Genomic DNA, 12,352 nt, shown 5'->3' on the forward strand with positions numbered 1-12,352 from the left:
CATTCTGTGAAACTTCTGAGAGCTGCTGAGACGTCAAAGAGGCCAAACCTTTAAGCTTGTAAAACAATTCCTGCGGGGAAGTGTGCCAAAGCTCAGCAAGCAGCAAGTAAGCAATCAGTAAATTGCGGTCCATCCACAAAGGCTTCATACGGTAGATTTGTCATCCTCTGATATAAAATAAAAGCTGAAACGCCCAAACATAATTTTTCAAAAATAGCCTTGTATTTTATTTTTCAGTTGACATCCAGGCAGTTTTAAAATTATACAACAGGTAGAATGGGTGTCACAGGCTGTAAAGTCTGATTGAACTCACAGTCCTAGCATGTTCAGAGTCAAAAGGTTTTTCATCGGACAGCGTTGCTACACTTCTACCTTGAGCTGTCGAACTGGTACCTGTTCGACTGATCCTTCCAACCACAGCAGTCTTGTAGCTACATTAGAGTAGGCGAGATACAGTAATGTGTGAGTCCAGAACATACAGTATAGTCGCCATCATCAGTCAGAATATCTATTGCTTTGGTGGAGGCTGTGCAGCCCGTTTCGTTTCCTCATGTGGCGTCAGCTCAGGTCTCTTTATCTGCGTCTATCCCGGCTCTCTGCCCTTTCAGTCCTCTCTTCAATCTGTTTCAGACCTGATGATTTGGCCATCGATTCACATGTACTTTGATTATGTATCTTGTTAAACAAATGATTGAAAACAGAGAAGTTTAAATCTGTGGTCATCCAGATTCTGTTTTTTTTCTTGGACTAGCCCAAGATCCTCACATTTGGTTTGGTTTTCTTTCTAAAATGGATCTCTCGGACTCACCAGCCTCAAGCAATTTGAAGTGTGATGCACGATGGATTACCTCCATTTTTACATCTCATTATGGAGGTAAACGGATTCCTACCCTGTACAAAGACAAGAACTCATTCAATACTTTAAACAAAGACAGGAACATTTTTAGAAAAAGAACCAATATGATCACTTTCACATTGTGGTGGTAGATAGTATTGTGTACCATATTTGCACTGTAAAATGTACAAAATTTCACCATGTTGTTGGCTAGTGACCTGCAATCTTATTCACAAGCACTTTGAAGCATGTTTATTTATCTACAACATACAGTGTACTCTGAAACAGTAACACATTTATAAATAAATATTGCAATCTTAACAATCTTACAGTTCTCCGTTTTTTATTGTCGGTTCTTCATGACTCGTCACCTGAGCTTAACGAAGGTGAGGCAACCTCTGCCTGTTCCGTCTCCTTCTTTTCACTTGTTCTCTTATGTGCTATCATTCACCAGCAGGTCTTTAGTTTTCAGTCTTTGCCCTTGGCCTTTTCTTCCTTCCTCACCCTCTCAAATGTTAATTTAAATAAATAGATCTCTAGGAGAAAAAAAAGAATCATATATACTTAAAATCTTAATAAATCTCTGAAATAAAAAGCTACAATTAATATCTTCCCAAATTAGGACAAACATAACGAGGAAAAACCATATTAAAAACATTCTATTTATAAAAAAGGACAAACAAAAGGGGAAAAAACTATGTTCAGCAAGAACAAAACATGTTTCATGAACCCATATCTATTCGTGAGATATTCACTCCATTTTTGTCACTCAGTATATCGTGTTAGCTCCATGTAGCACACTGTAGGTACTCTGGTCTCTCTTGTCACCTACATGGTTTCTGTTTAAATAATCCTCATTATTAAGTGTTCGGTCAGGCTTTGCAAAGCCCAAGCAGCCTCCTTTTTTATGTGAGACACCTCAGTTGCCCCCCCCCCTCCCTCCCACACACCTTTAGTTTACAGACAGTATTTCACAGTATTTCACTGTGTACTTAAGTTCACAAAGTTTCTACTGCTGTCCAATAACAGACAAGGAGAGGGGCCAGGGGATGACAGGACTGGTTCTGAATACAGGGAGAACGCCGTCATTGGCTGGAAGGTTTGAGGAAACAGGAAGTAAGCCTCAAATGTGGCCAATGTCCTTTCCTGTTTTGTAATTGTGCAAGTTTAAATGCCTCTGTCTTGGATCCAAGGGAGAAACAGTCATATCACTTTCCATCTCTTGACACATTCTGTTGTTTGAGGAAAGATCGCCTGTATTCAGTGCTGAATGGAAACTCCCACAGGTGCCTGAATTTGTAGTTGAGTACTTGGAATACATATATTTTTTTTTTTTACATGTTACAGTTTACTTATGAGCAATGCAAATGGGTCACATGATCGAACAAAAACAAACAGATTATACCTTTGATGTGCACCTATTCTTCAGTAATCATAATCAGTGATTCATTATATAACCACTCAGCAAACTTGGCAGGATAATGAAAGATTTGTATATTAAAACTAGATCTATCGATAATCAATCGACAGCCACAGCCAAAGCTGGCAATATACCATATGAGTAAAAAACACTGCGATCCTCGTTTAAGTGTATAGTGGCTTAATAGTGTTTTTCCAATAACATACCCTGAATTTACTGTATAGCACAATGGTTTACTGGTATTCTGAAAATAACCATTCATAACCAACAGTGACTTTATCATTGATTTTTACACTAATATTTTCACAATAAATAATATAAAACAAATTTATAATGTTATTTATTGTTTGCTACCATTGATTTCAGTGTGAGCTAGTGCTGACAGTTTGCTTTCCATGGCCTAAGGGCAGCTAAACGTAAGCATCCCCTGCACAGTCTGTTCAATAATCTTTTCAACTCTTTGCCACACTTAATGTTCCCTCCACTGTTCTCATATTTCTCCCATGCTCCCTCCCTTCATCCACTGCAAAGGCATTACAGGTGAATTGTATTCATTGTCCATCCTCCCCCTCCTGCACTCATCCTCTGCCCCTCCATTTCTCAGTCTCTTTCCCTTCAGTCACAGATTGTCTTGTAGCCTCTCCATGTAGGTTCTGATTTCAGACTGACCCAGGTCCATATCCTGGCACACCCACTTGATGTCATCCTCGCTCCCATTGGTCACCAGTGACGAGTTGGTGTATGGGCCACCCCCACCCGAATTATCATTGGGCAGAACAGTGGCAAAAGATGTGAACTGGACGCGTTTGCGTTTGGCGGCTGCGACTGCAGCTGCAGCTGTGGCTCGGGGGGAATTATTCAGATGCTCCACTTGGCCAGTGGCATTTTTTCCACCTGTAGTGATTGTTGAAAGGCACTGATGAGGTTCTGGAACAGATCTGGGCAAGGTTTGTCCATGGGTGATGCCTCGGTGTCCACCTGTGCCACCACTCCCACTGATGGTGCCCATACCTGTGCCCACGCCCATCACCAAGGTGTTACCAGCCCCGTTCAGCAGGTACTTGTTCTCTTCGTATCCTCCTTCATTCCGGTCGATGATGGTGGTGCACTCGTCAGGCAGCCCGCCCTGGCACTGATCAGAGTGGTCAGCTAAAAGGTCAGCCTCGTTGCCAAGCCACACCCAGTCATGGGCGTGGTTCATGTTGCCTCCTGCTTCCAGCACGGGGACTTGCTTGTGACGGTATCTGCAGAGGAAGGATGATAATTATTCTACGATTGCAGTATTAGTTTGAAAAAGTGCGGTTAAAGGCTAAGTTTTTAATACTGATTTAATCAGACCCTCTAAATATTGTTAAAGGTGAAAAGAAAACATAAAATAGAGTAATAGATGTCTAAGGTGTGTGAAATGTAATCAATGCAACATTAAGATGACCGGTTAAGTGATTGTTTAATGATTGTTGAAAGAAACTATTTAAGCATAAAAATTGAGTTAATCAGAAATAAACCTTATGACCCGTAAAATTGTTCTTATCAGAAGCAGAATCGGAATATTTTATTGATCCCTGAGGGGAAATTGAGCCACTTGCTTAGATAGATAGATAGATAGATAGATAGATAGTAATAATATTAATACTAATAATGGTCAAATAATGCAGTAATAATATGCAGTATCAATAATATATATATACACACCATAGTATTGCACTATTGAATTATTGCACAGCCCAGTTAATTTTTTGCACATATTGATGAGGTTATTATAGTTAATAAATAAAGGTAAATAATATAAGGTAAATAAATGTACTACTGTTATAATAATAGCTACATGCAACATATATTTGAACCAAAACTATTGGACTGGACAGTCAAATTCAAACCAAACAAATGAAATGAGGAATTCATTTTGGGTTTGAAAGCAAACAAAAATAAATAAACCAAATTTAGCCACTAAACACATTGTCTGTCCGTACCAGGTGCTTGGTGTGTCCAGGGTCATGTGGTGGTCCACACAGAGACTGTTCAACTGTGATGTTGAAGGTCTTACTATTCAACCTAACAAACATGAGAGTCCTCAATTTTACCTGAAGGCAAAGCTGACGCAGTTGATGAGGAAGACCAGTATTGCCAAACAGAATACACCCAAAAGGGCATACATTCCAATCTCCAGGTCCGACAGTCCTCGAGTGGTCTGGGTCAGCTCACTATCCCCAGTGCCTGGTACCTCCACTTGTGCTGGGTAGCTACTATAGTCCCCTGCTTGGCTGGGGCCTCCACCCCGGCTGCTGCTGCTGCCTCCACCGGCAGCTTTACCACCTGAAGCACGATGGGTTACTGTGCTCTTGGTTGTTGTGCTAACCTGATTGATGCGAAAGAGGATAGAAATGTTAACTCCATGCTCATGTTCATCGCTAAATTTCAGTCTACAACCTTTTGCGTTGGGCATTGATTTTAATGAATTTGTGAATTTAGGCTAAATTGTTTAACATTGTAGGAATTTTGAATAATGCTGTTACCAGAGATTAAGATTTTATTGAACACTCACTCCCAGCAGTGTTCACGTCCCAATGAGTTAAGTGAGAATACAGTCAAACTATCCAATTATTGTGTAGAAAATTACTCGTTTTACCAACTGCACTGACAACATAATGGAAAAAAAATCAGTCCTGCTCCGATTCATCCAACCATCAAACCGCCCACCTTCCTCATGGCTCCTTCCTCGCGATCCACTGCTGCACTGTTGGACTTCCACTCTCCATCTTTTGTTCGCTGCTCGCTGGTGCTGTTGTCCATCCCTCCTCCGTCGTCCTGGCCACCTCTTCCCATCACACCCCTTTCCTCACTCTTTGCTCCAAACTTCACAATCACATTGCCAACTCCAGATGCCAGGACGCTCTTCCTTTTGGATTTTTGGCAGGTTTCAGAGATGACCATCTCTACACGAACCAGTGTTCCCTGTCCATCGCCCTCTGCCACTACAATGGGCCAGTGTTGCTCCTAATAGAAAACAGAGACAATGTAAAGGCAAACAGACACAGCAGTAAAATTTGGTCGTGTTGTATTTTGAACACCATACTGTCACTTTGGCAAAATCTGCCAACAGCTTCTGTCAAGAGTTAACTTTCGCAAAACTTCCATGGTTTTTGTTTCTGGCATCTTTTACACAGCTTTAAAACCATATGTCAGATAACAAAGACTTCTAATGGCTAGTACCTGATTGGTTATGGAGACGACACTCTCATCCAATGACACGGCCGAGAGGAGAAAGTCTTTGGGATCGTAGACATCAAGCGGCGTCACTGAACCGTCACTGTACTGAATCCATGCACTGATCACAGCTTCCTGAAATACAATGAAAAAAGAGTATGTCTACAATTTTCAGAGCATACATCCAATAATAACTCTTTTCACAGTGTTTTGGATATATGGGCAGAATCCATGGTGGTCTTTTGAGTGTGGAGTATATGCTCAGGTGATCCAGTGCTATTTGATCCATCCCATTCCTCAATCTCTGCTGCTTGCCATTTGAGTCTTTGTAGTTTCTCAATGTGTTTCATGCACAGATCTCAGTAAAACAGTGCACCTTTATTCAACGTTTGTCTGTAACATCTTGTGAAATGCTCAAGTGGGTATGCACACATACAGACATAAAGCTACAACTTCAGTCTTCCTTTGTTTGCTACAGTTTGGATGTTTTTGCTAATTGGTCTGTGAGGGATACCTGCATCACTGATACATGTTTACTTGCTAATAGAAGAAAACATATTGCACTGTCAATTGCCCATCCAGATTTGTTCCAAAGACCTGGTATTTAAAGCTGCACTCACTGATATTTTCATATTACCAATGCATCAAATTAGTCTGTAAAACACATGATGGTGTTTTCTCACTGCTCCCATCAGCATTGTATCCATACAACATGTCCTCATACCTAAACGACTGAACAGGTAGATTCCCAGTGACTCCCAAAACTAAATATATGACTGTTCCCAAATTGACATATTGTTGGAGAGTACCAGTGACAGACGTACCAAACCTGAACTGAACCTTCGTTGTCCAGCAATGTCCGGCCTGAAAGTCTTAGTTTGTTTGACTCATCCCGCCACTACTCCATATGATGACTTCCTTGCTCTTTATACTAAATCACCTGACTTCCTCCTTTGCTTCAGTCATAATTACTACAGCCACTAGAGGTCACTGTCTAACGTAAATATGGGTCATAGTAACCTACTTCCACAGACAAACTCTGCAGCTGTTTCTCAGGTGAGGGTGGGCTGATGCAGCAAAGGATAAACACACACAGCAGCTGGCTGGTGAACATAGGAATACATTCAGCAGCGAAACAGCAGCTATTTCTATCACTTCATTCAGCATTTTATCCTTAATAACTATATCAGTTTATTTATAGCTCATTCTGGTGACCCCAAATGGCCAAAACAGATAAATAAATGAATAATTACTGCATGTTCAGGTCTGTGGCACTTTATACAGAACGACCTACAACAGTTTAGAGGATAATTAAATGAGGTGAAAGGACAGATCCCTCTCTGATAGACTACAGGAGCTTTAGCCTGTCGTGCTATTGGCCCTGTTAAACCTGCTTTTCTGAGAACACATAACGTGAGATATTCATTGGCGTTGGCCTTGGTAGCGTGACAGCCTGACACGTTTTTTTTTAATGTTTCAGTTGTTTGTGTCTCCAACACAATGGAAATACATAGCATGTTGTTACTCTTGGAGCAAGACACAAAGAGAGCCATCTACACTCCCATCCTTCTAGCCACACACACCCACCCACCCACCCACAAAGACCTGAACATGTAACATTCATAATTGAAACCTAACCACTTCTTTTTGTACACAGGCACACCTTTTCTTTCCTCTATTTTTCTCCAGTTTCCATGTCTTCTATTGCAGTGAGGACAAATACTTGGAAGAAAAATGTTTTTTTTTTTTTTTTTAACACTCTTCTTCTTGCAGCAGCTATTCCATAAATAAGGACAGAATTAAGCACATAATGTATTTTCTCTGCCTGTATTTAAGTGATCCTGCCTCACTAATTTCCCTTGATAAAACCCTTTGCTTTCTTTAATCAGAACACATAAAATATTGTGGAGGTGTAAACCTCCCTACAAAAGTAATTACACTCAACATTTTATCCCTTTCCCTCCCTCTATTTTTACTTCTGTTACTTGCTTCTTTCCACCCTATCTTCTTCTCCTCCATACTTTTCCTCTCTCTCAACTTTCCACAGGTGATGGTGAATGATGTAGATAAAAACAGGGAGATAGAAAAAGAAATTAATGTTTGAATAAAATGCCAGATCAAATCTGTATTTTCATTGTAATGAGCTGCTTCTCATCCAATTAGCCCGTGGATAGAAATTAGAACATGAGGTATTGTTCTCTAAAAAAAAATTAAAAGAGAAAGATGGAGAAGGGAAGGTGGGGGAAGGGTGCAAGGGATAATAGCTTGAGATAGCTTGTGTTAAAATAACCCTAGGCAATGTGATCAGAGAGTCAAGAATAGCTTGGTGGCCGAGCATTATAGTATGCATGTGTGTGTACAGGAGGTGAGCGTGTTTGTTTGTCATGGTTATATAGTGTGTAAAGATGCGGTTGATGTGGTTTTACCAATACTGTTTTACTGGAGCCCTTCAGGTGGTTGTAAGTGTAACTAAGCAGAGCTATAGCCTGGAAGTTATGCATGCCTAATTTGAAACTGATTCAGGGATAGATAGCAGCGATTTGATGTATGCTGCACATGCAAGTTACACTCTGATCACCTGATGAATACAACCCTAGGAGGATATATGTTATAGAGATGGTGATATTTTGATCTGTGTGAGAGAATGTGTGTCAATGTGTTTGTGCACCTATAGTACCTGTTTTGGTGTGTGGAGCAGGTCTGTTGCTGTAGTGGTTAGCTGTATAGCCTGGTAGTTTCCAGGACTCGCTGACATACTGAGGGAGAGAGATGCCACCAGCTGGACTCCCAGGTCTGTGATGGTGACCTAGACAAACAAGGGATATTGTAGGTCACTCGCAGAAGCAATGAAAAGGTTCAACTCTTTTACTTGTTTGCTCTCATTTTAGCAGCCGGAAAGGGCAAGAAAGGGATTTTGTTTGTTTGTTTGTTTGTTTGTTTGAGACGAGATTCAGGTTGGTTCATCTGGTTCACCAGATGATTCTCCAGCATGAAATTTTAAAAAAAGAAGTGAATTTAAATCACTTTCAAGGTGGAGCAGATTGAAGAACTTTGGAAGTATGATGAAATTTTCATAAACTCTGTGGGGAAATTATGTAGTTGAAGCAATATTATAGTACGGTAGCAAAATAAAATTAAGCCATAGCATGGCATGCAATATTTAGAACTGACAATTTTAAGACTTTGAATATGCCGAGTATAAAAGTCTGAAATGAACTGTACTGGAAGAACTTACGAAGGCTACTGAAATACATTACCTTTCTTATTCTGCGTGTGCTCAGTATACTTTTGTATGAGTAATTTGGGCTCAATGTTCACACTTTATATGTTCACACTTAATAAACACGTTTACCTTCTCTTTGAGGCATGTTGTTTCCTTACATTTTTAGGCAAATCACCTCAATACTGTCCCCTTGCACATAACCAGTGATCTGCAACAGGGGGTTTAACAGCACAATCCTCCTCCATGCCAAGATAAAGCAATATGTTAGTTTACCTTGTCATCCAACACGGTGACAGTCTTCTCTGCCAAAATAGAGTCAGACAGTGGGGATAGAACCTGCGACGACAGGTCAAACAACACATGAACAGGGGTAAAGTGACATTTAAGTACAAATTTGTCATAAGTTAAACCTGACATTGTTGGAGTTGCAGAAGATTTGCAAGTCTTCTGCAACTCTTTCCAGGGAAAAACCCTAAACAACACAGTCAGTGTTTTCTGTTTTCAGCAACTGCAAAATCTAACTAAAAAGACATCACATTACTGACGAGCTGTTTTTTTTTGACAAGCGATGGCATGACAGCCTGTGTCTCAAAATGTTGGAAAACAGTGATGGGAACAACAAGATCTTGTGGCTCATGCTGCATCAACTAAAGGAAATTAGAAGTACAGACATAGTACAGGAAACTGTGGAAGACAGTATGGGAGAGAGGTGCATGACAGAGCTTTTGTTGTCTCAGTGATTACTGCCTTAAGGTGACAGTGAAGTGTTTAACATTGACAGAGGGGTACGAGAGCTGGTTAACACCACTGTGCTTTGGGCCATAGACTGGCAGTATCTGTTAATGTTAGGAAACTAACACACAGACAAACACGGACCTGTAAAATCTGATGACATTAGTAATTGTCTGTGTAAAGACAATGCTGGTTTTGGAAACACTGCGGCTGTTATTTCACACACACACACACACACACACACACACACACACACACACACACACGCACGCAGTGATCACATCTGCCTCCCAGCTGTGCACCGATGTGTCAGCAGTTCAACTAAGACAGCTTAGCATAAACAAAGCACAAGGCCAAAACTGGAGATCTAAAAGAGTGTGAATGAAAAGAGAAGAGAGTGTGTAGTGAGAGACAGCAAGTGAGCGAGAGAGAAATAAATGGAGTAGGTGTCAGAGAGAGAGAGAGACAATGACAAATAGAGGAGGACAGAAAGTGAGAGGGGGCAGAAAGAAGGAGCACAGAAGAGATTGAGGTACAGATGGAGAGAGGGAGCAGCAGACAGACAGTGATAGAGATTAGGAGCCCCGTGTTGTAGTGTACTACTCCGCCCGGCGACAGGAGGACAGGCAGATCTGATTGGTGTACAAAGAAAATCTCTCAGCGAACGTGTCGGGGCGTCAAACTCAATCCCACCCTCAGCGAGGTAACAAAATGCAATGATTGACGGCTCTGGGATTGCTCTTCAAGACAGACAGCGAATAAGAGGGCGAGTAAGAGAGACTGGGGGTGAGAAAGGAGAAAGAGAGACGGGGAGGAGAGGAAGAGGCGAGAGTCGGGGAGACGGAGCTGGGGGGTAAAATTGAAATGTCAAACTATCAAATGACGGCTGTCGACTGGCATCTCGATGGGAATGCTGGGTAAATTCTCTCTCCTGGCTCCCAAACAGAGCACAGCTGTCTGCGTGCACGAGTGTGTGTGTGTGTGTGTGTGTGTGTCTGTATGCATGCATGCGTGCAGCGGTCCCCAGTTGAACGGACGCAACACACACTCAGCTGTTCCCAAAAATCCCCAAGATGCCCCCCCACTGCTGCACCGAACTCAGTGCCAACCCATTTCTTACACATGCATAACACAAGCAATCAGGCAAATGTAGGAACTTTGGACAAATATATATATCGTTTACATACTCTGACACGAAAGATGGAGATGTAACACAATATAACAAAAACCGTCTCAACTCTGTCTGTGATATATTTGGTGCTTTTTCCTGAGCTCTGCTACAAAACAGTCTACCAGTAATGTAAGACGGTAAGCCACAGGACTGTCCTCCACTGTCACATCCAGTCATTATGGACCGGCTTATTGGAATTCAGCAAGTGCGCCAGTGTGTTCACTGTGTGCCAGTGCGAGTGTGTGTCTGTGTGTAATTGCTCAACATCACGCTGAGATGTCAGGGCCAAATCCGACAGTTAATTGTGACTAATTGTGTAACGAGCTAGCAGGCGAGGCTTAAAACTGCAAGAGAGGAAGAGGAGAGGAAAAAAAAGAGAGGATAATGTTTACATCACTGGAGTGCTTATGGCTGCAGTCTGAGTTGATGAATTACACTGCGCTTCACATAATCACACATTTTCCAAGTGTCTTTCTCTGGACTTCTTGTCCAAATGTGCTTCAATTAGGAGACTGGGCTGTTTTGTGGTTTGCGACAATAATATGAACTGAAATTGTTAAAAATAACGTGCAGGAGAACAGACTGGATCATGTGTAGAGTGATGACAGTAGAACAGAGGGTACCTACCTGTATAGTGGTGATCCCCAAGTCCCGTCCGATCAAGATTCGTCCATCTATCAGTCTGGCAATGCGAGGATCTTCGACCTGTGGAGCACAGACGCATCTGTCAGCCACTGCTACAAGTTGAATTAATTTGTCCAGAAGTGATCTTTTAGGCTTTTGTACATTTATCCTGGATCAGTATGACAGAAAATTGCTTATTTTCAGCAGTCAAACATCAGTCTTCACAGGAAAAGTTCAACATTTTCTAAAATACAAAACTTTTTCTCAATATCAATGTTTTTCAATATCAATGACTCGGAAAATACTAGGAAACAGCCTGCTTGGCACTCTCCAAAGTTTTAAAATCAGCCAACTAGCCCCTCTAAAGCCAGGTACAGCGACTGTGTCTGTACTTAATGCACAGACATGAAAGTGGCATTGATGTTCTCATCTAACTCTCAGAAGATGAATGAGCATATTTTTCAAAATACTGAACTATTCCCTCAAGGAACATCTGGTTACATTTGTGCATATATGTGAGTATTTGTGTATACTTACCTTCAGCTGGTCCAGGACCAAATGAGTGATGTCAGCTTGCCAGTCTGCTCCTAACATGTAGACCATCTCTCCTCCTGGGTCAGAGGGTTCTGCGACAAAATGAGTGAGGACCCGCACCAAGGCGTACTGATACTGAAAGGTCAAGAGAGGTCAAATTAGACTGTACAGCTAACTGCACAATGGGCTCTTATGTCTCTGTGTTAGCTTGTGAGTTAACTAATAGAAAAACACAATAATGCTGCACAGTATCCTAAAGCAACTCACGCTAAACATTACCTACAGCAAGTCACATTTCATTCTCAGTAAGTAGTAGTACAGCTCTTTTTCAGGGATAATGACATTGAAGAGGGGGATTAAAGAATTCTCTTTAAAAGTGTGATATGCAAACCAATCAAATAATACCTGCAGGGTGCAGCCTTTGCCCTTCCTCTCATCATCCTCGTCATCTTCACTGTCTCTCGTAGGTCTGGGAAGAAAGGAGATAAATGAGCCAGTGAGAGAAGAGAGGGTGAGATTATCTGGTAATTAAATGCCATTTTTATACTCTACACATAGCTTCAGGTAATCTACTGTATAATCTCTGCTCCAGGTTACACTCTCAGTCAA

At 41.4% G+C, this 12,352-nt stretch overlaps 1 protein-coding gene across 1 annotated transcript in view; it reads right to left on the minus strand.

The window, feature by feature from the left end:
- Positions 1 to 200: 200 nt before the first annotated feature.
- The window catches only part of LOC143320716 (transmembrane protein 132D), a 243,897-nt gene continuing 231,745 nt past the window's right edge, over positions 201 to 12,352 (minus strand). The window contains exons 8-16 of the mRNA XM_076730577.1: positions 12,149 to 12,212; positions 11,747 to 11,878; positions 11,213 to 11,290; positions 8,956 to 9,018; positions 8,137 to 8,265; positions 5,466 to 5,594; positions 4,953 to 5,249; positions 4,337 to 4,611; positions 201 to 3,499 (exon numbers count right to left, since the gene is read on the minus strand). Coding sequence (XP_076586692.1) covers positions 2,875 to 3,499; positions 4,337 to 4,611; positions 4,953 to 5,249; positions 5,466 to 5,594; positions 8,137 to 8,265; positions 8,956 to 9,018; positions 11,213 to 11,290; positions 11,747 to 11,878; positions 12,149 to 12,212 — 1,792 coding nt within the window. The 3' untranslated portion in view covers positions 201 to 2,874. The remainder of the gene's footprint in view (positions 3,500 to 4,336; positions 4,612 to 4,952; positions 5,250 to 5,465; positions 5,595 to 8,136; positions 8,266 to 8,955; positions 9,019 to 11,212; positions 11,291 to 11,746; positions 11,879 to 12,148; positions 12,213 to 12,352) is intronic.

The sequence above is a fragment of the Chaetodon auriga genome, chromosome 5 (assembly GCF_051107435.1).
Source record: "Chaetodon auriga isolate fChaAug3 chromosome 5, fChaAug3.hap1, whole genome shotgun sequence".
In the NCBI taxonomy this organism is placed as follows: Eukaryota; Metazoa; Chordata; class Actinopteri; order Chaetodontiformes; family Chaetodontidae; genus Chaetodon; species Chaetodon auriga.